The following is a 26,136-nucleotide window of genomic DNA, read 5'->3' as shown; positions in this document are numbered from 1 at the left end:
TCTCCTGTCCAGGCTCACAGACCTAAAGGGTCTAGGGAGCCGCGTAGGGACCCCTGAAATGAAATCACAGGCAGATTGTAATTGTCGAGTCATGACCAGCAGAACTGCTCTGGTGAAAGCTTGGTGGGGAGGGGGCAATGCAACCTGACTGAGCGCCCCCAAGCCCCCGGAGGGACCCCAAAATCCTGAGCTTTGCTGGCAGTGGGGAAGCCTGGCTTCTCTGCCTGGTTCTTTGTGACCTTGGGCAAGTCCCTTTGCCTTTCTGGGCCTCCGTTTCTCCATCTGTGAAATGAGACGTCGGACCTGCTGTCCTCCGAGGTCTCGTCCAGCTCCCGCATTCTGGGAGTCTGTGTTTCTCCTCCCCTGGAAACAAAGGCCTCAGAGGTGTGGGTCTGCAGGAGCCCTGGACCGGGGAGAGGGAACAGCTGGGGCCAGGCTGGCCGGCTCCCAATGGTTCATGAGGAGGAGGAGGAGGAGAGCGGTGCTCTCCAAAGTGACAGCTGGCTGAGCCTGGCTGGGGGCCTCATCCCCGCCTGCCATCTGTGCCTCCTTCCTGCAGTAGGAGGAGGCGGGGGATGGGGGGGGCAGGTGGGGGTGCGGATGCGGCCTGAGGCCAAACAGCAACCTGGCTGGGAGAGGGAAGGGCTGCCCGAGAAAGCCAGGAAGAGCCTGGTTGCTCACTCCTGGGAGCTTAACTCTTTCCACCCCTCCCTTTTCCCACCTCCTCTTCCAGAGATCTGGGGAAGGGAGGATGCACAGCCCTGGGTCCAGCTAGGCTGCTTCGTGGCTGTGTGACCTTGGACAAGTAACTTAACCTCTCTGAGCTTCACTTTGCTTCTCTGCCCAATAGACATCATTTTTAAGACTCTTCATTGAAATGGGAATGAAGTTTAAAGAGTGTGGGGATAGATCAAGTACCCGAACACTGTGCTGACTGTGACAGGCAGTTCTCTGTGGGCTCAGGGCTACCGGCCACCCAAGAGGGCTTGCGCCCAGGACAGTGAAAACCCCTGCTGGTTGAATGCAACACCGAGGCCATGGTGAGCCGGAGCAGAGGTCTGTGAGTGCTCTCACCCCCACCACCAGGCGTGCTCCCCTCCATGCCTTTGCTCCAGCTCCTCCTCGCTCTGGGCTCCCCTTTCTCACCAAATATCCACAGACAGAAAGCCTTACCTACATAGAATGACATCTATTTATAAGTACTTCTTTTCAGACGGTGAAGCTTAACATAGTTTAAACTTCAGAAGCAACGGACATACAATGAAAAGTCTGCCTCTCGTATCTTCCAGCTTCCAGTTACCTGACTCTTCTACTGGGAGGCGACCAGTGCTCAGTTTCTCAAGTGTCTTTCCTGGGGATGGAGAGATACGTATATATTCTCTCTCTCTCTCTCTCTCTCTCTCTCTCTCACACACACACACACACACACACACACACACAGAGGAGACTTTCTTCCTGACAGTCTTGTAGGCAAAGATTGTCTAACAGGATACAGAAAACAATAATTATAAAAACAACTGATAAACTAGACCTTTCCAATTAAAAAGCTTTTGCTCATCAAAAGGTACTGTGAAGAAAATGAAAAAGCAAACCACAGACACGGGGGCGTTGTTTGCAAAGCATACACCTGGAAGAGGACTCCTACTACTAATGTAAGACTGAATTTAAAAACGGTCAAAGACCATCAATCACAGCAATGTCTTCTTAGGTCCATCTCCCAAGGAAATAGAAAGAAAAGCAAAAATAAACAAATGGGACCTAATCAAACTTGCAAGCTTTTGCACAGTGAAGGAAATCATTGACAAAACAAAAAGACAACTTATGGAATGGTAGAAAATATTTCTAAATGATGCCACTAACAAGTGTTTACTTTCCAAAGTATACGAACAGCTCAATATAAAAAAAAATCCACCCAATAAATGGGCAGAATCCTATGTGACTGAAGTATTGTGCTGTACACTGGAAATTGATACAACATTGTAAACTAACTGCACTTCAATCAAATATATTTAAAAATAAAAATAAAATAAATGAGCAGAGATCTAAATAGACATTTCTCCAAAGAATATATACAGATGTCAACAAGCACATGAGAAGATGGACATCGCTAATCATCAGAGAAATGCAAATCAAAATTACAATGAGGTGTCACCTCACGTCAGACAGAATGGCCATCATCAGAAAGTCTACAAATGGCAAATGCTGGAGAGGGTGTGGAGCAAGGGGAACCCTCCTACGCTGCTGGTGGGAATGTAAATTGATGCAGCCACTTTGAAAAACGGTTCTGCAGAGTCTGATAGAGTTAAACGTCCATGCTGTGACTGAGCAGTCCCATTCATAGCTTTAAACCAAAGAAGAATGAGTACAGGTATCCCCAGAGCAGGCTCGAGGAAGGGTGTTCGCAGCAGCTTTGTCCATGTAGCCCCAAACTGGGAGCACCACCAGCGCTCCTCAGCAGGAAGGATGGATTGTGGGCGATCCGTAGAGCAGGACACAGCAATAAGAAAGATAACTCTTGACACTCACAGCCGCAATGGTGAATCTTTGAAACATGCTGAGCAGAAGCTGGACACAGAACAGTACACACTGTATGATTCCACTTGTGCAAAGCTCAGAAACAGGCAACGTTGATCTGTGGTGATGAAGTCAGAATAGCGGTTGCATCTTGGGTTGTCGTGAGGGAGCTCTTAGGGTGATGGGAGTGTTCTGTATCTTGACTGCAGTGTGGTTACATGAGTGTACACCTGTGTACAAATTTAATAAGTTGCCCAGCTGAGACCCCCATATTTCATTGAGTATAAATACACCTTAGTTAAAAAGTTGAAATTGGGGAGGGGAGGTATATGCTTTTGAAATTTTGATAGCTATTGACAAAATTGTCTTTCATGGAAATTGTAGCAATTTATATTCTCACTTAGCGAAGTAAAAGTGTGCGTGTTCCCTACCCCCTTGAAAATGAAATGTTACCATACTTTTTAAAATTTGATGATGGGTGGGAAATTTTCTCAAGAGTAGCTACAATTAGAATTTTTATTGAAAATGAGATTGAAATATCTTTATATGTTTAAAATCTATTTGCATTTCCTCTTGACATGAATTATGTCATTTACCCATTTTTTTCTATAGAATTATTGGTTCCTTTCTTATTGATTTAGTAAGTTCTTTATATATTATGGAAATCAGCCCTGTGCTTGGGCTGTAAGTTGCAAATATGCCTTTTTGCACTGCAGATTTCTTTTAAATTTCAAGAAGTCTAATTTACCAGTCTTTCACAGTTTCTGAATATTGGGCTGTGGTAAGAAAGTCCTTCCCTACCCTGAGGTTATAAAGTAGTCTTCCTCCCAGGCCTTCCAATACTTTGATAATTTCATTTTTATGTTTAAATCTTTGATTTACTTGAATTTCATCCTGGCTTAAGTATGAGATACAGATTTAACTTTTTTCCCAGCTGGCTAGCCACTTGTCTTAGTACTGCTTAGTGAGTGATCCGTCTTTCCTCTGCTGATTTGAGATGCAGTCTTTGCTGCCTTCTGCCTTTCTGCATGTATTTGGTTTTACTCATGGGCTGTCCACTTTTTCCTACAGGCCTGTCTCTCTGTTCATGTAATAGCACCATAACGCTGTGTTACTTAAGCTTTATAATATGGTTTAATAACAACAAGTTTAGTCATCATTCATCATGGTCTTTTTTCAAATGTTAGCTGACACTTCTTGCTTATTTATTTTGAGTATTTAATTTTAAAATCTGCTTATATAGATACAAAAGCTGTCTGTTATTTTTATTGGGATTATGTTAAATTCATAGAATAAATTAAAGAGGGTGGACAGCCTTGTGATGTTGAGTTTAACTATATGAATATAGTTTACTTGTCTAGTCTTTTGTGTCCTTTCATAGTGTGTTGAATTTTCTCTTCACATAGATCTTATGCATTTCTTGTTATTTGTATTTAGCTTTTTCCCTTGCTGGGGTATGTAGGGCCCTGATTCCATCATGTCTGCTAATTGGTGATTGAATATATGAAAGCTGTTGGTTTCTGTGTGTTAATTTTTTATCCCACCATGTTCCTAAATTCACTGACTGTAAATAGTAGCTTGAGTTTTCTAGGGGTACTATCGTATCATCTGTGAGTAGTGATCATTTTACTTCTTCATTAATAATGTTTATACTTCTAGTATCTTTTTCTTTTGTAATTGCATTGGCTAGTACCTCCAGGAAAGCATTAAATAATGGTGGTGTCATTCCTGTGATGATGATATGTCACATATTCACCCATTAAATATTTAGGGCTGAGATAGGTAATTTTTTCTGCCAACATTTTATTATGAAACTTTTCAAACATTCCTCAAAGTTTAAATAATTTTGCAGTGAATACAACCTAGAGTCTACCATTAACAGCTTACTATACTGCCAAAACTGGGTGCCCCCCTTGTTTGAGGCAGGGAAGAGGCTTCAGACAGAGAATTCCTTGGGGGGCGTTCTGTGCAGCTGGCACAGGGTCTGGTAGGTGTTAAGTCGTCAGATGACGCTCAGATGCTTTCAGATATTGAAAGTGAGGCTACAGGCAGCTCAGTGCCCTGCTCAAGGTGTCACATGAGTGTCAGAAATAGAGAGGAGCTGAGGTTTTAGGACATGAGTTGGGTGGGGTGATGCTCCTGTGAAAGGCAAAGGACGACAGCCTCCCCCACCCCGAGGAGTCCAGGGAGGGGAGATAGCGTTCCAGGAGGTGGTCTTTTTCCTGAAAGTTGGCGAGGATTTCCTTTCCTTCTTTCTTTCTCCATCTCCGGCTCCTGACCAGCTGATCCCCCCCCCCTCCCGGCAGAGCCCCAGACAAAGAAGGGAAGTGTCCTGAGAAGGTGCTTCCCCCCGCCACCGAGTGAGCTCTCCCTGGACAGCGGGGGTGGGCAGTGAGGCGGGGGCTGGGGGCTGGGGTGGGTAAGGAAGGGGCCAAAGCAGCCTCGTGTCTCTCAACTCCGCGGAGGCCTCTGCACTGTCGGTTTTTATTTAGACTGTTGCAGTCACCTCCTTGAATCACAAACAGTAGACAAGGAAACAGTCCAGTCTTTAAGACGATTTCAGACGGGGCAAGGGCTGGGGGAAATCAACTCAGTGATGCCGTAGAGACGTGGGAGGAATACGTAAGATAGTCATGAAAAATCTCTGAAAACTTGAATGGGATGGGAAGGAACCAGTCATGGAAAGACCACCAGGAAAAGTGTCTTAGCCAGAGGGAACAGCACGTGCTAAGGCCCAAGGCAGAAAAGAAGGTGGATGTAGGGGAGCATCGAGGCCGGCAGGAGAGCAATGGGAGACGCAGCTGGAGAGACAGGCAGAGCTGCGTCACCCAGGGCTCTGGAGATCACAGAAGGAAGTAAGGTTTTCTCCTAAGTGCGGTGGGAGGCCGTTGGAGAATTTCAGGCTCAAGGTTGCCTCTTACTTGCGCTGGCAAAGCAAGGCACACAGTAATACGTCCCTTAGAGAGCCTGAGCAGGGCTTGAGCTTGAGAAGTGAGCCCCTTGTCTGCACTTGGACGGCAGCTCATTTGTATCTGGATGTTTGGGATCTGCACAGGCACCTCTGCCGTCTGAGCGGGGTGGACTGTCCGATGGCCATCGTAGCAGGGCCTCTCTCTGGCCAGGACAGAGCGAGTGTGGGTGTGAGGGGCTTGGTAGACTTTCCTGGCCCAGTGGGTGGAACGTGTTCTCTGAGAGACACCGCAGTGCTTTGCCGGAGCCCAGGAGTGGACTGGACCAGGAGGGCTAGCGAGAGGGCCCGTGCCCGTGACTGCCCCGACTTCTGGTACATCACTGGGTGGCCCCACTCTGAGAGCCGTGAGCAAAGCTCTGTCTGGGCCAGTTCCGCTTCTGTGCCCCTGGGCCAGGAATGAACCTGAACTTCCTGGAAGGAACATTCTAAGGATAGTTTTTTGGGCTCAACAAAGAGATTCCTGATGGCTTCTTGCTAATAAGAAGATTATTTGTAGATAACCCGCTAGGACAGGGACCAAAAAGCCAAGTAGAAGTATCTAGAATCATTAGTTTTTGTGGCTGGATCAAAAATGAAAAGGGACAATAAATGTGATGAAGAATGAATGCAAAGAGCTCTTATAGATTATTAAGAGGAAAGTAAACATCCGTGAGAAAAAATCTGCCTGCCTCATAGAATGAGGTGATTCACAAGCAAAGAAACACGAACGCCCAACAAGCGCACGGAGACGTCGTCAGCCCCACTAGGCATCAGAGATGTGCGAATGGAAACAGGGGATCTTAGTTTTTTTCATCTAAAAATAAGCAAATTAAAAATATTACAGTGTCTTGTGCTGTCAGGGAATAGGGAAGTGGTCATTCTCCTGAGATGCTGACAGGGATATAAATTAGTGCAGCCTTTTTGAAGGGCATTTAAAAATCTATAATAAGAGCATTTTTTAAGTGCCGTCCTGTTAACCCAGCATTTTCATTTACAGGAATTTGTCCTTTAAGACTTATTCCAAATGTGTGCAAAGATCCCGCTGTGCTGGCTGTAGCCTTCGTAAAGTATCGGAGATGAAAACCTCTTAAGGATCCAGAGCAGGGGACTGCTCTGTACACTGTGGAGCAGCCACACTCTGAAACACAGTGCGGCCACTGAAGACGGTGACGTCAGCCGGGGGGGTTCGGCTCGGCGGTGGAGCGCGTGCTCTGCATGCACGAGGTCCTGGGGTCAGTCCCCAGTACCTCTGTGTAAAGAAAAAACTTTTTTAATGGTTATGCCAAAGGGTATTCAACGGCACAGGAAAACAGAGCAAGCTTTCCGGCTGGGTGTGGGATGGAGCTGACGTTCACCTGAACAGGACAGCAGTTATTCCTCACCTGTGGTTCCCAACTTCCCTTTTTCTTTTTTGCTACTTTTTTTTAAAGTGAGGAGGGGCCTTGAAATGTCAAGGGTCGGAACTCACACTGGGAACCCAGGAAAGGTCACGCTCCTCACTGGCTGTGGGCCACATGTGGGCGAGGCCCAGCCACGTGGCTTATCTGTCCTATGCCACAGCTTCTCATGTCAGAATCTGAGACTGGTGCCCGATCTGCCTCCCTCACGGCAAATGAAGACCATGTCTGTTTGTGTCCACTGTTGCGTAACGAGTCACCCCCGAAACTCAGGGCCCTCACGAGGTTGCAGGTGAGCTGTCAGCTGGGGCTGCAGTCACCTGAAGGCTCGACCGGGGGAACTTCTGTTTCCAGGCTCGCTCGTGTGGCTGTGGGCAGGAGGCCTCGCTTCCTCCCCACCCAGGCCTCTCCACAGCTCACCGCCCTCACTCATGGCAGCTGAGTGGCGATCCAGGAGAGGAAGAGCCAGGCGGAGACCACAGCTTCTGAGCTGGCGCCACGTTCTTCAGCGTCACACACCTCCCTGGGCAGTGTGTGCCAGGTGGTGGCGGTGGCAGGGGCTGTCTGCCGCCACCACACCCCAGGGTCAGAGCGCTCTACGGGAACACGTAGTGTCCCGAGCGGCTGTTGGGGGCTGTGCAATTCTTATTCTGCCCAACTCTTCTGGAAGCCCTGGAGAGCGTGACGGGGGCCCGCGGGGGTGGTAAGCAGCAATGAAAGGCCTCTACCCCACTTGTTTGCGGAGTGCAGCTCGGGGAGGACTCGCACCAGAAATAATAGTGGTTATCCCTGAGGACAGCAGAACAACTCGGTGATCTGGAGTTGGGGGGTGTGAGCTACGCGTGTACTCGGGGGTGTTTTCAAGTAGTTTTCTTTGAGTGTGTATAGTTTTTGAAATTAAAACCAAAATGTCTAAGGACAGTGGGTTCATCTGACTCTCAGACCGCTGGTGATGAGTGGCTGAGCTCTGGAAGTGAGCAGAGAAAGCACCACGGGAACCAGGGGAAATCCTGGTCCAGGACGAGAGGCCTGGGGGAGGTGGAAAGGGAACGAGAGAGACCAAGGCACTTCCAGGCTGCGAGGTGGGGACCTGCCTCCCCCTCCCCAGGTGGACTGGTGAGAGCCAGGGGCATGAGCTCAGTGACTCACGGGCAGCCCCCGCCGTGGCAGTTCCTCAGACGCACTTAGGGAGGGGGTGGCCTGGGCTGCAGGTGAGCTGAGGTGACATGGATGTGGACGCGCAGCAGCCACGGGAACCCAAATCCCAAGAAAGAGTCTCAGAACAGGCTGCAGCCTGGAGGGCAGTAAAGCATGCCTGGGAGGCACCGAGAGTGCTGGAAACCCAAGCTGGGGGGGCGGGGGCGGCGTGCAGAATGTCAGAATTGGAAGGAGACTTAGATTTATCAGGATCCGTACCATCGTCTCATAGGTAAGAAATCAAGAGCAGAGCAGGAAAGCGTCCTGCCAGAAGTCACACAGCACTGCAGGCGGCCAGGCAGGGGTGGGACTCCAACTCCCAAGAGCTGGGAAATTGAGCCGTGGTCGACTTTCCTGTGTGGCCCAGAGGCGAGCCAGGTGTACCTAGAGAGTTACAACAGCATAAAGAAGAACTTCTAGCGAGTACCGCACAGAGGCAAGCTGCAGGGGGCTGGAAGCATTCACGCCGGGCCGGAGTGTGTCTGAGGAACCTGGAAGAGCTGACTCTCCTGAACAGGCTGGAGTCCGGGCGCGAGTGCAACGCAGCGCAGCCACCGCCCTCTACTGGTGGAGCGGCGGTAGCACAGCCCCCCCGGCTTGGCCTCTGGCTCAGGAACGCTTTCCAGAGAGGAAGGAACCCCTTGGGGTCTGAGAGCTCCTTGCTGGGGGCTTCAGGAAGGCGGCGGAGGGACGGCCTCTGCACACATGTGTTAGAACGGCAGGCAGGGTCAGCAGAGTGCCCCACGCGTGTCTGTGAAACGGGATGAAGCCAGCAAACCACCCTCAGGCGGCCGTGTGTGCCCCGCGTCTTCTCAGGGAGACCTTCCTGCCCCTTCCTGGGAGCAGGGCCTCCAGAGCCTGGCGTCTGAGGACCTGGGTGTGGCCCCAGGCATAGCATCGCCTGCTTCCTCACTGGGTGACCTTGAGCAGCGGCCTCGCCTCTCTGAGCCTCACACTGATGGTGGGAGGAGGGGCAGGAGCTCTGACTGCCAGGGAGCGGCTCACGGATAGAGCTTCTCTGTGGGACACAGCCTGACCAGCAGCAAACCCAGTGGTGCCCAGTGCCCTCATCCAGCCAGACCGGAGGTTCAGAATTCACGCTGGCCACATCCAACTCATTCTTTTTTCTCTCCCTCTCCACCCTCTTGCTCTTCCCCCAGTTTTGCCTCTAGGAATGTTCCCAAAGCTCATTCAGAATGAGTTGGCAATGACCAACAAGATCTCCCACCACTGTACCCTCCTTAGTGGTATCTGTATGTTAAGAGTAGCAAGGTGTGGAACAAAAGGAATGAATCCCTAATGGTGGAATTTCATATCTGAATCAGCTAAAGAATCAGAGCTCTTTTTATATGGCAGCAAGAAAGAAGAAAATCTTCGTGCTGGTCGGGCCACAGACGGGAAGGACAGTATTGTTCTCAGCTCCGTGAGCCATGCTTTAATTGGGAAATAGAGCAGAAAGTAATCTGAAGAAGGCAGCCATGACGGCGAAAATGCTTCTGATCCAGCACGAATCGGAGGGCTTGTACCCCGCTTCAGTGTGCTCTGCGGGTCCCCCTCCAGCATCTGCCCTTTGCTGTGCTGTCAGCCCTTTGTGAGGATTTCACAGTAACCGAAAGGAAACAGGCTTGTGTTCATTCCCCTTCTTCGTGAGTTCAGGCCCTCCTCTAGCTCATCTCTCCAGGGAGAGTGTAAGCTTCTGAGGGCAGGAGCAGCGTCTTCCAGACGCAGGAGGGGTGCCTTGGTGCCGGGAGAGAACTGGGAACTTGGGGGAAGGCTGTGTGGTTCCAGGGTGTAGCTCTGGCACGTTTTTGCCGAATGGCCTTGAGCAAGTCAGTTAACCTCTCCAAGCCTCAGTTCTCTCATCTCTGAAAAAAATCTCTAAAATTCTCCCCTAGAGGAGTGGTGAGACTCAAGATGTTTGTAAACCATAAAACCAAGGTCATTAGTAGAATCGTACACACACACACGCCCAGCACCTGTGAGGCAGCTCTCCCTGGATGAACTTAGGCAGGTCATCTGTAAACTGGAGATAATAAGTTAATACATGTTTAATGTGGCCTGGGGCTCCTGCCCCTCCACCTACCATCAGTGTGAGGCTCAGAGAGGCGAGGCCACTTGCTCAAGGTCACCCAGTGAGGAAGCAGGCGATGCTATGCCTGGGGCCACACCCAGGTCTTCAGACGGGTTCTGGAGGCCCTGCTCCCAGGAAGGGGCAGGAAGGTCTCCCTGAGAAGACGTGGGGCACACACGGCCGCCTGAGGGTGGTTTACTGGCTTCATCCCGTTTCACAGAAGTGCGTAGGCAGGTGCTCAGTAAATGTTAACATTATTACATCACCTGGAAAGAGAGAATTCATTCATGCATCCAGTTTTTACTGAGCCCCTACTGTGTGCCAGGCAGTGTTGGAAGCACTGGGGACCCAGCAGAGAACAAAACAGACAAAATCCTGGCCTTTGTGGAACCTACATTCTCGTGGGGGAGACAGGCAATTAAGTAAATCAGAGAGTATAATAGAAGGTAATTAAAGTTGGGAAGAGACATAAGTTAGGGGAGGTAGCGGAGGTGTGGGAGGAGGGAGGGTGGTTACAACTTTAAACACCGTGATCAGAGAATCTGATTGGCCCAACACTTGAATTAGATGTTCATCCAGGTCCAGTCAGCGGTCTGTATGTGTGTCGGGAAGGTGCGGGGAGGGGCAGATCCGGGAATCTGGTTGCCTCAGCTTGAATTAGATGTTCATTCTGATCCAGTCAGGTTAGTGTGTATGTGTGTGTGTGGTGTGAGGGGTGAGTGTGTCGTGTGGTGTGTGTGTATCCGTGGTGTGTGTGTGTCTGGTGTGTAGTATGTGGTGTCGGGGGGTGTGTGTCATGTGGTGTGTGTGTGTCTGGTGTGTGGTGTGTGTGTGTGTGTATGGTGTGTGTGTCTGTGTGGTATGTGTGTGTGTGGTGTGTGTGTGGCATCTTTGGTGGAAGACCACAGTTAGGGAGTCATGAGCTGCATGGATGCTCCAAGGGAGGACCCTGAATTCAGGCAGAACCTCTTCCTCCTCCTCCACCTGCCCCGTCTTGGCCTTCAGCCTGCTGAAGGTCATTGTCTTCGGCTGTCAGGACTGAGGTGACGGAGGAGCCACCTCTCCCCCTCCTGCTCCTGAGCCTTCGTCCTCGCCAGTGGCTGGGCGGCCAGGCCCCTCTGCCGTCGTGGCAGGATCAGGTCCTGACCCTCTGTGCAGCCACGGGAAGATGGGAGGCTGGCCGGGGCCGCCCCCCACCCCACCCTGAGCCGAGAGCAGGCTCCGTGAGGGCCCTGCACCCCGGGGCCCAGCGAGGCCGGAGGCTTGGCCAGGGAGGCTGATCTCGCCCTTCTGCAACGGACAAGAGCCCCATTTTCATCCCAAGAGCCACTGTCCCTTCCTGACTGAGGCCTCGAGCACTCGGCGTCCCCAGGAGAGTTGCTCTGCACCCATGATGCTGGCTGCCAGCTCACCCTGCAACCCGGGTGTGTCAGCACCCCCCCAAGTCTGGGGGAGCCAGGCACAGCAGCCTGGGGCTCCGTGGAGCAGAGCGTGGGCCCTGGAGGGCCGGGAGCCCCGATTTCTACTCCGATGGGGGTTCTCTCTGCCTTCCTCCACACAGAGCCGCCAGGAGGTGGCCCTGGGGGCCACGGGGCAAGCTCTGAGAGCGTGGCAGGGATCAGCAGGTTCCAGGCTCAGAGGAGCTGCCAGTGAGGGAGGGGATGGGCCTTCCTGGAAGCTTCACCTGCTTCTCACTCAGGCATTCATTCGATAAATACTTGTCAGCAGGGCCTCCTGTGTGCCTGGGCTGTGCTAGGTGCTGGAGGTACAGCAGTGAGAAAAACAGAGACTGTGGAGGAGTTGGCGTCCAGAGGGGGGTTTCCCCCTAGATGGCCAGCACCCGACCCAGGAGGGTCCTTGTCGGTGTCTGCTGAGCATACGGGTGGAGGTTCACTTCATAACCGCAGACCCTCAGGGCTGCAAGGGCCCTGGCGTTTCAGCCCTGGTTACCAGATGCTTCTGGGCATGCGTGCAGGGGCTGGGCCAGGTCTGGGGTGTGGAGGTGGGCTAGACACAGGCCCACCCTCGGGGAGCTCACCGTCGGGTGGGCCTCACAGACCGGTGAGACAGAGCACAGGGCCGGGGTGGGGGGTCCTGGTGGGGAGGTGCTGTGCAGGACACCGGAGCAGAGGCGGGGGGGAGGGGGACTCAAACCCTCATTTTTCGGATGATAATGGTAACAAATTTGGGTTTTTTTAAAGGGGTAATTAGGTTTATTTATGTATTTATTTTAATTTTTTTAATGGAGGGAGGGACTGGGCACTGAAGCCAGGGCCTCACGCATGCTAAGCCCGCCAGCGCGCTACCACTGAGCGACCACTCCCCGAGTCACGATGACTAATGTCCGCCGAGTGCCGGTTTGGTGCCAGACGCCATGCTGAGCAGCTTACACGTGCTGCCCCCCGAGGAGGCTTCCCGGGGAGCCGCTCAGTCACTCACCCGCGAGCAGAGCTGAAACCAGACCCTGGCGCCATGGAGCTGGAGGGCTCCTTCTCCCAGCGCCCCAGCCCCGCGCCTGAGGTCCCCCGCGCACCGCAGACCCAGCAGGGAGGTGGCCTGGGAGAGGGGGGCTCGCCCGAGGACTAGGCCGCTGGCATTCCATTACAGGGGTTTCGCGGTCGTTGAGATTCTGGGCCGTTCCCTTGAAGATGGTGCAGCCCTTTCTCTGGCCGCGTAGATGTCTCTGATGGAGCAAGACTGGGTCTGAGCCAGAGTCCCCTGCTCTGCCAGGCATTCCATAGCTCCACGGGGCAGTGGTGGCCCGGGCGGAGTCTTGGTGGTGGGGTCTAAGCAAGGAGGATGCCGGGCACTGGGCCCCTGCAGAGCTGGCATGATCTTGATGGATGGCGGGTTCGCTCAGCGGATAATCCCAAGGAGGCAAGGCAGAGGAGTGGCCCAGCCCGGGGAGTGTGGATGGTGCCCTGGGACCCATGCCCACTGCTGACAGATCCGCGTCTGGGCCGCGGCAGCAGGTGGTTGGGGAATCATTTGGTCTTGCATGTCGGCTTGACTTTGTGTTTGTGGCCAGAGGGCATAAGAAGCTTGTCTCGTACTTCTTAGGTTTCTCTGTGTTCCATGCTCCGCTGAGAACCCTCCAGGATTATCTCACTTGAGATGAAGGTGCCGAAAATCTCTTAGGGAAGGCAACCAACAACCATGAAACAAAGCAAACAGCACAGAACAGTGCTGCATTAAGAAGCAGGGCAACATCGTGGTGAAGTCCAGAGCACCACCGAAAGCGGCACCCCGTGTGAATGGCACCCCCTTGGGTTGTGCAGTGCACAACCCATGCAACTGTACAAGGGGCCTAATTAAGTCCATAGTTTATGGCATCATTAATTCATTCAACAAAAATTTACCATAAGTCAGGCACGACTCCAGACACTGGGGTAATAGCAGAGAACAGGACCACGCACCACCCTTGTGCAGCTTACGTTCTAATTCAGAAGTCACAGACTGAGGCTTGAGTCCTGGCCTTGCACTGTGTTAACTAGTTTTACTGAGCTTCAGTTGCCCCATCTGTCAAATGGACACAATGATATGAACTTCATAAGGTTATTGTGGTAAATAATTGAAATAACACTTGGTTGCAGGCCTGACACGTGGAAGGTCCTCGGTGAGCAATCAGCAGTATTATCACAAACGGTGGGCTGTGGGGAGAAAGGCTTGTGAAAGCCCAGAGGAGAGGGAAGTCACGGGAGGTGGGGGGGTAGACGAGACGTCTCAGCAGGAGCAGGAGGCGGAGCAGCTCTGGAGGGATGGGTGAGGCTCGGAGGACCGGGGCCTTCCGAGGCTGGATGCCATGAGGAAGCGGGAGTGACGCTGTCTTGGGCCAGTGAGGAGCACCCTGGTTTGGGGGCCATATTTTACCAAACCAAGGATTAGAACACACGTGGTCTAGCAAAGAAGTTCCGTTTTCTTCTATGCGTGAGAAGCAGTCTGAGAATAAATTGTGGTCATCCCAGAATATTGGGATTTAGGGAGATTTCAGTATGTTACTAGGACCTGAGACACAACACTTAAAATTAAGAAGTATGACCCGAACAGAGTTGAGCACTCTGGCTGGTAGGGTTGGGGGAGGCCCCGACAATAGAGGGAACAGTCCCCACACAGGGTGTGCAGGTCCCTCAAGGGCCAGGCACATACACTGGATCTGATGAGGTAGGGACGATGGTGCTGACTGAGGCAGGATTCCCGGCTGCTGGCAGCGGACGTCGCCCTTGGCCTTCCTGAGCAGAGGGGCGTTTGGGGCCTTCACAGATCGGAGGGGCTGGGGGCGGTGGAGAATCAGACTTGGGACACAGATGAGCACCAGGTCAGCTCCTGAGAGCCCAGGGGAAGTTAAATCAGTCCTCGGTCTTCCTGGGTGGGAGGGTCTGGTTGGCCAGGGCGGGCCATGTGTCCCTGCCTGGCCAGGAGAGGACCCTGTGCGGGAGGAGCCGCGTTTCAGCCCTCCTGGTGGAAGGTCAGTGCAGCTCCCAGCGGGAGTCCCCCACTCAGGAAGGGGGCTTAGAGCCCAACTGCCAAAATTCCTAGAAATAGTTACAGCCGTGGAGGAGTTGTGCAACGGCAGATCACTGCAGAATGCCAGACTCACACGGGGGCTTGGAGGGGGGCGCAGGGACAAGCATGAGAGAGCTCTGGGAGTGCTGGAGCACCCTGGGGCGACGGGGGCATGGTGGGCCTGGAGGGGACAGGCCCAGTGTGAGGGCCTTTGTGGGGACTGACTCGTCAGAGGCCTCTGGGAACCTGCTCTGAATGCAGGGCAGTGCCCGGGAATCCGAGAGGTGGAGCAAGCAGCTGTGAGAGCTCTGGGGGGTGCACGGCCCCCGGCGGACACCCAGACCTCGTCTCATCGCCCGCTCTGGTCACCGAGGATGGCGGGCTCAGGAGGGATGCAGGGGCGGGTCTGCAGTGCCTGCCGTAGAGCTGGAGCCCGAGGGGTGGCACGTGTACCCCGTATTTGTCCTCTCCCTTTAGAATGTCCCCACTTTTCAGAGGGAGAGACTGAGACACAGAGACTTGTCCGAGGCCGCCCAGCCAGTGAGCAGCAGGGCCGAGGTGAGCCCGGGTCCCCTGACTCCCGGCTGCTGCCCTGTCCCCGCGACAGGGCTTCAGTGATGCTCCCTGGACCCCAGGAGGGCGGCGGAAGTGGTGCCTCAGTGAGTGTCCTCACTCCGCAGGATGTCGGGAGTGGGGGCTGCAGGAAGGGCTGCGGCCAGCTTCCCTCCTCCTTCCCCGGCCGGAAGGCAGTTGGAAAGAGGGGTTTTTGTCCTCGTGGCTTTGTGGCAGGGGAGAAGGCCAGGGCTGGGGCTGAGCACCCTCCTCTGTCCCTGCTTTTCTGCCTGAACCAGAAACTTGCTTTTTCTACTCACTGTAGACAAACAAAACTAAGGCTCCCCGCAGTTTGCATAGATGCTGTTACATATTTTTTGCCAATTTGTTCCCATTTCCAACAGTTACAGATTCTGGCTCCCCGTCCTCCCCCACTGTGGGACACTGGGACATGCTGGGGGCACTGGGGCGGGAGGGGACTCCGCTTCCCTCGCTGTCCCCCACCCCATCATACTTAAGGCCTGGAGGGTAAAGTTCAGACTCCTTCATGAGGCCAGAAAGTTCCTGAACCTTCTGATCTGGGCTTTCCTCTGCAGCCTTGTCTCTGCTTATTTGGCTCGCGAATACGCCCAAGGCTCTGCAGGTGCTGGTCCTTCTAGCCCTAAAGCGTCCCCCACACTTCCATCGCTGGCTGTGTGCTATCAGTCCTTCGGGCCTTCCACACCTCCTCTGGGAAGGCCTTCAGGATTTCAGTCTCAAGTACTCTGTGGTCCCACATTTCCCGGGCAAAGCACAGCCCACCCTGCACGTTGTCCAGCTCTTTGTCTGTCTCCCCAAGAGACTGTGAGCAACCAAGGCCAGAAACCCACAAAAACTCCACTCTGTGCAGATTTGTCGAGCACAGTAAGTTTGGAGTTTTCTTATCTTCTTCATGCGTTTTAGCGCAGGGTTTTATAAAAGGGGGCCAGTAATCAGGAAACCACAGGGGCCACATGAGCGCTGAGGCTCCAGGCAGCCCCCTCCCCAAAATACGCTCACTCACTCACCATCACTCAACGTCTTCCTATCCCAGCCTCTCATCTCTTCTCCTGGGTCTGCAGAGAGACACCGCCGAGGACAAGGACAAAGGTGGCCCCGTCACCTCTTCTTTCTGGAGCCTGGGAAAACCGGGTCTCCAAGAGCTCAGACACTGAGAAAAACAGAATTCCTTTTATTGTGCTTCCCCAGACAAGCCCTCCCCTTCCCTGGGGGCCTGCCCCTGCCCCTGCCCCAGCGCACGCACGCACACACGCACAGACACACATGTACACACACATACACAATGCACACACACATGCACACACATACACCCTGCACACAGGCTCACACACATATACACGCACACACATACACCACACGCGCACACGCACAGACTCGCACACGTGCATACGCACACGTACACACACGCGCAGACACACATGCGCACACACACATATACACGCACGCACACACACCTGCCAGGGATTTCAACTGGAAAACCACCAGACCCTTTCCAGCTTGAAAAACACAGATAAAAGACTGAGGGGAAAAATCAAAACAGGAAGCCACCAAGTTGGGAGGCTGCCTGAGGTCTCGCTGTGCACGTCTGTCTGACCAGGTGCCTGACTTTAAAGCATCACAACCTGTGTCACACACTCTGCCCTTTGACTGTGAATCTGCCCCCAAGGTCAGCCGCAGATCTCGAATCCCTCAAGGTTAGAGGAGCAGGGTCCAGGACCAGCCCCGGCCGGGGGAAGGCGGGGAGATTTGCCTGGTCCCTGGGTGGCAGTCTCTGGGTGCTGAGGGTGGACGTGCGCGGAGAAGGGGAGGAGGCCTGGGCTGAGGGGGCAGTGTGAGCCGAGGCCCAGAGGTAGGAAGCAGGGTGGCTGGAGTCCTCGCTAGGGCGGGGCACTGGCGGAGGCCCTGGAGGCGCCTTGGCCAAGGTCCCTGTCCTCCTGGTGCTCACAGCCCGGTGGCAGGGTGAGCCAGAATAAAAGGTCATCCAGGTGGCAGGAGCACTGGAGGTGAGGGTGGGTGTACAGTCGTGTGTGTGGCATTAGCCGTGGGGTGAGGGGTTGTGCCAAAGCAGGGTCAGGCTGGGGCCATCACATCTCTGATGTCCAGTAAGGAGTCTGGCTTCTAAAAGCAGGGTAGTAGAGAGCCACTGAACATTCTGGAGTGGAGGAGTTATTACAGCAGAGCTGTGCTCTGGACAAACCAGGCAGCAGCATGGAAGAGGGACTGGAGACTGAAGAGGGCAGACACCAGAGGCAAAGGGACAATGGGCGGACCCACTTCAGAAATCCCACAGGACAGGCCCGTGAGCATGAACAGAGCCCGCCACCCAGAACAGACCTCCTGGCAGGATGCCCGCGAGCCTGAGAGCCAGGAGAGTCCACCTGGGGCCGAACAGCTTTCTCTGGGAGCTCCTGTCCACGTGCACATGGTGCCCCACAGGGAGGAAAGGACTGACCCGTCGGCCCCGCGTCCTCCTCAGAAGGCTTTGGTTTCGTACTTCAGGTGGGCGGGCCGAAGGCAGCAGGGCCCCAACGTGTGGGACGTGAGGCCAGCAAGTTCTGATGGGCTGGAGGGAGGGGAGGGGTGTGGTCAGCAGCCTGGGCTGAAGTGTGTGTGTGAGAGGCTGTGTGAGCGTGCGGGCCGGGGTGCCAGCGTGTTGGGCACAGTCACCGCAGACACCCCGGGGTGCGGGCTTGGGCACCCTGGACAAAGGGCACACGGTGTTCAGGAACAGGAAACAGCCGTCTCACCCCACCAGGGAGGCCGCAGCGTGCCCAGAGCTCCGAGCCTGCATGGGCGCGGTGGTCTCACTGGCAGGTGGGGGGGCTGGGAGCAGGCGCCCTCGGGCCACCCGTCCCCGGGCAGCGATGCTCAGACATGTCTATGGGAGCGCCTGCGCTGGGGGGGCCTCCTTCAGACCGCGCCACAGCTCCTCTCAGTGAGCAGCGAGCCCCGCGTCCAGGGGAGCGGGCGCACAGGAGGGGGTGCGCGGGCCGCAGCCCCAGAGGCCTTTCACGCGGGAGCGCGGGGGTCCTGAGGTCACCCGCCTCCCGGGTCAGGCGCCCGTCGCCCTGGGGCCCCCTTTGCACGGCGCGTCACCTGAGGCGACGGTTTACCTTCCCGTCTGCATCTGCTTTACCTGAGCCCGCGGTAAACGTCCGTGGCTGCTCTTTGGTCCCCACCCCCCGTGCCCACATCGAGGGTGCTGCCAGCCTCTGACCCCGCCCTAGGTTGTGGCGGTATCGCAGGTGCTTCCCGGAGCAGGATGTGGAGCCCCTGGGGCACTGCTTTCCAGACTTTGCCGCCCAGTGGAATCACCTAGAATTTTTTACAAATGCTGACGCCTGGCTCCCTGCTCCCAGACACTGGGGTTAAGTTGACGTGAGGTGCAGCCGAGGCACTGCGATTCCTAAACCCCCCCAGGCAATTCTAAAACAGAAGGAGGTTTGGGCACCAGTGGGGGAGGGGAGCGGCGGCGCGGAGGAAGGGAGGGTCCTCCCGAGACAGTGCAAGGGCGTCCACAGCGGAGCCGCCGGCCAGCGCCTCCTGGGACCCTCACGAGGAGTTCTGAGGTCCTCCTGCTTACGCCTTCCCCCGACTTGTCAGGTGTCTCGCCTACGTTCTGAGACAGGAGGCCGTGTGGCCCAGGGCTCCGCGCCCTCGGGCACCCAGTGCAGACTGCCGCTCCTCCCTCCCCAGCTGCGTCACCCCGGCAAGTCCCGCCCCAGAGCTCAGTCTTCTCCTCCGTAGAATGGATTGTTACAGGAGGGTTGTAAGGGCTGAATAAAACTCTGTGAGATTTAAATAAAATACTGTATGTGAGTTGTTGAGCACAGGCACTTTGTAAGCACTTGGCAAACGGCCCTTGGCCATCACCCTTGGCTTCTTCGTTGCTGTCCTTAGTAATGCCCTCCTGTGTGTGACGGGGTGGATCCCTGCCCTCCGCCCTGGTTTGCCAGAATTAAGGCCGGCTGGCTGCAGGTGCGCCTGGCTTCGTCCAGTTAAAGGACGGCCACAGAGAAGCTGAAAGGGTGGAGTCCAGGGTCTAGGAATCGGGAGCCGGAGAGGCTGAGGGCCGTGTTCAAGATCATTCACCTGAGGAGGGGAGCTGGGACGGGGCCCGGAAAGCAAGCAAGCTGACTCCCCGCTCCAGTCTGTTGTTTCTGCCTCGCTGAGCGGCCTCCCCAGGTAAGGAGACGTTTCGCTCCGCACGCAGAGCTCCCCTTTGCGGCGATCGGGGATCCTAGGAACCAGAAGCTGCCACGCAGGGTGTTTTGAAAATACCTCGTCCTCAGTCCGTTCACTGGGTTCAGACAGAGCCTGGACTGAGGCCCAGGGTGCCGGCCACTCCCCTGGCAGCCTGCTGGCTGGGCCACACGCGCGGCCCTCCGGGGGGGGGGGCTGGCCTCCCCGCGCACACACGCTCTGAAACCTGTTTTCAGTTAGTTATATAAGTTTATTCAGTTTCAAAGATCCTACTTTGCCCTAAACAACGTGTGTGGTAACAACGGAGTGAAGAAACCCGGGCAAGCAAACACACTCGTTCCACGAAGCTTCCGAAACACGTGGACCTGGTGGCCGCCAGTCTGCACCTCATTTCTTGAAGCCCTGTTTGACCAAAGCCAGAGAATAGTTTCCAATCAAAACTATGGTGTGTGTGCATGTGTGTGCACGTGTTGTGTGTTTTAAATAGCATCCGTAGTTTTAATAGAAACTGTGAATGTCCATCGTGGGAGAATAGAAACCACTAGTGCCCAGCCAGGCAGGTACGGCCGCTATTCACCTTCTGATGTACTTCCTTACAGATCGTGTGTTTTTTAACAGCTAGGAATCATTTTATGTGTAGAACGTGATTCTGTTTCACTTACCGTTAGCACTTGAGCAAGTCCCATATCATTAAATGTTCTTTGAAAATATGACTGTAAATGATCTCACGCCCCATCACACTGGTGTCCTGTGATTCATTCTGGCAGCGCCTGGTTGTTGGGCATTTGCCGTACTGTCCCCTGTTACAAGTAACACAGCAGTGACTGTCTTCATGTGTGTCTCTGCTGATGTCTGTGGGTAAATTCGCAAAGTGGAATTATTGGCCAAAGGCTGTGACCCTCTGAAACGTCTTCAAGACCCTGTCAGGGGGATCTGCGGGGCAGTGGCCCCGCTTCACGCCACCCCGCACCCGGCGGAGAGGCTGGTTCCCGGCTCCTACCCACTCTGTCTTTCGGCAGATCAGGCGTGTGTGAGATACAGCCTGGTCTCCAGCACCGGGCTCCTCCGTGAGAAGACTCAGGGTGCACAACAGCTACCGTCCAACATTTGACGTGGAGAGTCGGTCCCCATGAAGAGGGGCTGGACGCTTTTCCCATGAGGACACCCTGACGGCGTGGAGGTCTCCCTAACGGTTACAGAGGCTGTGTAACAGGCATCCCCACCCGGCCCCGTGCGGCAAGGTCTCAGCTCAAGCTCTGTTGAGGCTGAAACTCTCTTTGAGGTTCGAAACCCCAGACGGCAGGGTAGACCTGGGACCCCTGAGAACCCTAATGCTGGACAGCTCAGTGAGCTGACCATCCAACCGTGATTCTGAAGTTATGAAACAGTGAAACCCTCGAGTGCACTCCTTAGAAGCTCTTTACGCATCGGTTTTCTCAGCTGAAAGGTGGGTCGTTATGAGGGTTCAGTTTGGTTATATCTGTAGATCAATGTAAATTTGATTATACGGATGCATTAGTAACAGCTGGCAGTGCCGGTGTGGGCACAGGTGTGAGACGGCAGAACTGGGTGGCAGTTAAGAACCAGATTCAGGTTTGGTCTCTGGCCACAGCCCCATCCGGAAAGTGGAACAGAAAATGGGCTTGGGGGACGGTGTCTGGGAGAGGGTCGTGCACGTTCGTTAAAAACTCAGAAAAACTAATTCAGAAAAACAAATAAAACGCATGTACCAGGTGCTCTAAAGGAAGCGGGAAAGCTGCCCTGGTACATGCGTTTTATTTGTCTGTCCGTTCATTTTTATGTGTTTCAAGTAACGTGCAGAGTTCGAGGATCTAAGGCCTGTGGCTCTGCAAGGGGCGTGCGGTGTCGGCTCGGACCGGCTCCCGAGAGCCTGTTGTTCAATTTTCCGTAGTTTTGCAAGCTGGGTTTTAAACACAGCCATTATTAAAAATTAAGTTATGCAACTTTCAGTTAAATGAATTATGTTAAAAACAGAGGTTACCAAATACTAAAAGCTTACTGCTGCCTGATTGCTTTACTGCCATCCGTGTTCATGAGGCTGTTTGCATTATTGTATCTGTATGGTAGAAATGGTATTTTTTGTGCCCAAATAATGGTGTGCTCCTGGGAGTCTCTTTTAGCTCTACTTTTGGTGATATCATTTTGGTAGGTTGAAACTAGCCCTGGTGGGAGTGCTTGCAGCACTGAAGTTGGCGAACACGCCAAACTGGGGCCCTTCCTCCCGGAAGATCAGCCCAGTATCTACCAGCACACCAGGGCCTGTGCCCTCAGTCCCTGGCCCCCTTTGCTAAACCCCCCATTTCCATGGGAGGCCGCTGCTTCCATCGCTTTTAGCTGTTTCTTTTGGTGCTTGTCCCTGTATTTCTTAATCACATGCTTTCACGGCTGCGTCTTGATTTTTAAAGCTTAGACGTTGTGTGTCGACTTCTCGTGATGGAAGACGAGGCGTCACCTCTCTACCAGCTCTGTCTCCCCTCCTAACTCTGCACACACAGGCTTTCCTGCCTCTGTCCTCCCAGCATGTTACGGCACAACTCATGTTTGAATAAATATTCTGGATTTACATTACTACCGAGATGTAAATGCTTTACATAAGTCACCCTCACCGTGGTCGCATTAGCTTTCTTACACCACTTCTTTCCTGGGGTTAACAGCTGCACCTTTAACGGCTTAATTTCTCTAAAGAACTGTGGGTTTCCAGCTTCCCTCCTTAGCAGTGAAACTTGTCTTTCCAACAAAATTTTATGTGGAACCCTACTATATAAAACAGGAAAATCAGAGCTGCTAGGTTGGAAGGAGGTCCTTCCCTTCAAGGGTGCTGTGTATGGCCAGGCAGGCTGTGCGCCTCACAGCTTTAGGGGGTCACCATTCACATGGAAAACAATGCAGTTCAGTCGTGAGCATCATCCCGTTGTGTAAAGAGAGGTCTCCCTGAAAGGATGCATTACATCAGGATTACCCTCGGCCTGTTCCCTGCCCAAAGCAGGGTCTGACCTCCCCCACTGTGAATCCTTCCAGTGAGTGGCTTCCCCTCCCCTCCAGGGCACCCCCCTCAGGCTGTTGGCCAGAACTGCTGCCAGCTGATGGCCACCTGCTGACTGACTCGGTGCCCCTCAGACTTGCCTGGGCTGGGCTGGGAACCAAAAGCTTAATGCAGCTTTGCTCCGGGACCACTCCAGGGCAGCCTAGGGGATCAGATGTAAGGAGAGGCTCCGTCAGAGAGTAAGTGAGCAGTGGAAGCAGCTGTCTCTCTGCGACCGTCAGAGCTGGAGGTGGGGAGCTAGCCCACGATGAGCAGTGGGGTTTAGGAAACTCGTCTTAAGGGGGTCACCCTGTGCAGGAATCCTAGCTTCACTGTCAGCTGGGTAGCCTGGGGGAAGTTGCTTGACCATTCTGGGCCTTAATTTCCTCATGTCTAATTGCCAGGGTTTTGTGAGGGTTAAAGAAGACACTGTGTAACCGTAGTAAGTCCCAGGGCCTCGTGTGGCTCAGCCTCTGAGATAAGCCCCGCCCCTCTCGCTGGCGAGGTACAAGGCAGGTGTAGGTGGGCAGAAACTGACCGTCGGCCTCATTATTCGGTCAAGAAACATAAAGGAGGGTGACGTATGACCTGCATCACGTGCTCTGACCCCCAAACCACTATTAGCAGACGGGCAGGGACTGGAAATCCCTCCCTCTTTCCTCCACACCCCAAAAAGCTAACATTGAGCAGGCTTGGGGATGGAGACCCAGCTTCTGCCAACAATTTCCCCTTCCTTGCCTGCCTCCTTTACAGCCACTGAGAGTGGAACTACTCCCACCCCCACACCCCTTGTATCATCTTGGGTGGACTCCATCCCCCTTGCAGAAGGTACTGAGCACCTACTGTGTGCCAGGCTTGTAAGGAGCTGGAGATTCAGAGATAAAGAAAGACACAAGCCTGTCCTCAGTTGCTCACAGACAGGCAGAAACAGACTGCAGCTCTGCATGATGGTGCCTATAATAGAGGGAAGGCCAGGATGCTGTGAGAACACAGAGGAGGAGTTCTTAACCCATTGAAGGATCAGGGAAGCCTTCCTGGAGGAGGTGTCGCTTAACCTGTATATGATAATGAACTACTGTCATAGTTTGAGCATTCGCTCTGATGGTAATCTCCACACTAAGCGCTTTGCTAAGCACATAAGCTCATTTAATCCTCACGACATTGCTGAGGTAGGTGTCGCTATCCTCATATTAGAAAGGAGGAGACCGAGGCTCAGAGAAGTTCATTGACTTTCCCAAGGCCACAGAGCTAAAAAATGGCAGAGCTGTGAGTCAAACGCAGGCCTGTGTGACTCCAGAGACGATGCTTTCAGCCACAGGGCACCGGGTGCAGGTTTTTGTTTAAGAGGCACCTGAACAAGCGTGCTGCCTGTGGGGCCAGCACCGCTCACGTCACAGGCAGAGTAACCTTTTGCTGCTGGGAGGACGCAGACGCAGAGCAGTGTGGCCCAGCCAGCTGCAGGGGCCCAGAGACAAATGAGACAGTGGTGGGCCCTCAAGGCTCCTCCTGTGCAGTTTAGAAGCCCAGGATAAAGCTCTTCTTTCAGGTCACCCCAGGGCCATCAGACTAATCCCCTTGTCTCTCTCCTCGGCAGACGGGCAGGATTGAGCCCAACTACCCCAAGGTCTGTGGTCACCAGGGCAATGTGCTGGACATCAAGTGGAACCCCTTCATCGACAACATCATCGCCTCGTGCTCGGAGGATACGTCGGTGAGCAGCGGGGGTGCTCCCTGGGGGGGCCACAGGGCCCCTCTGCTTCCTCCAGGAGGCCTCCCTAGACTGCCTCCTTCCCCTTCTTTGCCCTCCCTGTCTTCTTGGTCGACCCTCCAGCAGCCCCAGGACGGGGAGTTAGGAGGAGGGCGGAGGGAGCAAATCCATGGGCTGTTTGGCAGGTCTTGTGCCTTTAGTGTGATTTCACTGGGAGGTGTTGGCTTTGTAGGTGAGAATCAGAAGAAAAAGATTAAGTGTGTGATTCAGCACCGGTCTCTGGTCTCGAAAGGAGAAAGACAGGAAGAGGAATGTGGACCAGGAGGGAGAGGGGGAGGAAGGACATGGGTGGGCCGTGAGGAAAGGAGGCCCGTCCTTGCAGGCTGGGCAAGCGTACCATCTATCTTTGTCCTGCACGAGCCATGGTTTTAGCGAAGGACACCGACTGCGAACTGCCGTGACTTGTCCAAGGACCCACCATGGTGGCCTGGAGTTTTAGGAGAGGAAACGGAGGCTCAGAGCCTCGAAGGGCTGACAGTTCCGGTCCATCAGACGCTCCGTCTTTCCATCTCAGCATGCTCTCTGGGCAAAGCCCTTGCGGGACTCCAAGGGTGCACGGAGCAGGGCGTCCTCGCCCGGGTCCTGCGAGGGGGGGGCTGTGAAGGCAGAGGAGCCACCACCCCTGGGTGGGGGGAGGAGGCCTGGCAGCGCTGCCACGACTGCTCTGACTGACCTTCCTGCTTCCATCAAAGCCCCCACCAGGGCAGGCCTCCCTCGACCCCCTCCAGACCCAGTGGTCAACGTTCTGTGCATCAGACACCACGCCCAGAACCAAGGTCACGAGGTCAGTCAGCACACCCACTATGTGCCAGGCACTGTGCTGCAGACGGGGCTGGGGAGGGAGCCAGCCTGAAGGGGCCCAGAGACATGCTGTGGGCAGCCGGCCTGGCCCACATCTCCTGGCGGTGCCCCCGCCGCTCCCCTGCTGCCCTCCACTGGCCTCACTGCCTTCTGGGGACACTGAAGGAACCTAGGCAGCCTCCACGCCCTCCCAGCTCCTTCCCGTATCCCACATCCCTTGAAAAGTCTCTGGTGAAGTCTGTCCCCCATGTCCCTCGGGATCAGCCTCCCCTCCCCCACAGCGTGAGGGGCCCTCGGGAGTGTTTCCTAACCCCCTCCTTCCGAGGATCCAGAGGAATACACCCAAGCCTTTCCCAAGTGGCTCCCGTCCTGAGGGAGGGTGGGGGCTGTAATTCTCCCTGGCATCTGGCAGAATCCAGTTCTTTCCGCAGCTGGGTGATGTCACCTATTGTTGGAGGGCTGTGCTTTTTATAGCTTCTGCCGCAGCGAGGGAGGGCGGCTGGCAGGCGGCAGGGAAGGGCGCTATGGCTTTCCAAGCCTCCTGCTCTCAGCCCTCCTCCAGCAGCCACAGAGAGAGGTTTCCGACATCTCCAGGAGAGCAGAGAGTGATGGGGGGGAGGGGAGGCAGGAGGGGGAGGGAGGTAGGAGGGGGAGAGAGGCGGGCCCTGGGAGGTGAGGGGGGCGGCAGCTCGAGCAGCTCCCCTCCCCTTCTGTTCCCCTGCTTCTCCATCCAGCAGCTGCCCTCAGCCCCAAGGAGAGGCGGTGCTCCTCCCCCAGGAGCCGGGGCGGGATGGGGCAGGATGTCAGCCCTGCTGGAAGCAGCCGGAAGCCACCCACCCCCCTGCCCTCCCCCCCACGCACACGCACACGTGTGCGCACGCACACACACGAGCCTGAGAACCAATGCCTCTTAGAGCTGGAAGGGAGCAGCTCCTTTTAGAAATGGAAGGACAGTAGCCCCAAGAGGCCTCACCGAAGCACCTGGCAGCTGCAGGGACACTGGCGGTGTGGCGTGTGGCTCAGTTGTTAACCAGCCAGGCTCGGGAGGCCACAGGCCTAGGTTCAAATCCTGGTTCTGCCATTTCTCACAGCTGAAGA

General features: G+C 54.5%; 1 protein-coding gene across 4 annotated transcripts in view; it reads left to right on the top strand.

Moving 5' to 3' along the window:
- Window positions 1-26,136, top strand: part of CORO2B (coronin 2B) — a 98,401-nt gene that overhangs the window by 56,614 nt on the left and 15,651 nt on the right. For all 4 annotated transcript variants that reach the window (XM_072951165.1, XM_072951166.1, XM_072951167.1 and 1 more), the window contains exon 3: window positions 24,064-24,180. In XM_072951165.1, coding sequence (XP_072807266.1) covers window positions 24,064-24,180 — 117 coding nt within the window. The remainder of the gene's footprint in view (window positions 1-24,063; window positions 24,181-26,136) is intronic.

Source organism: Vicugna pacos, chromosome 27, assembly GCF_048564905.1.
Source record: "Vicugna pacos chromosome 27, VicPac4, whole genome shotgun sequence".
In the NCBI taxonomy this organism is placed as follows: Eukaryota; Metazoa; Chordata; class Mammalia; order Artiodactyla; family Camelidae; genus Vicugna; species Vicugna pacos.
The sequence above is the reverse complement of the archived record's forward strand: the minus strand, read 5'-3'. Positions and strand labels throughout refer to the sequence as shown.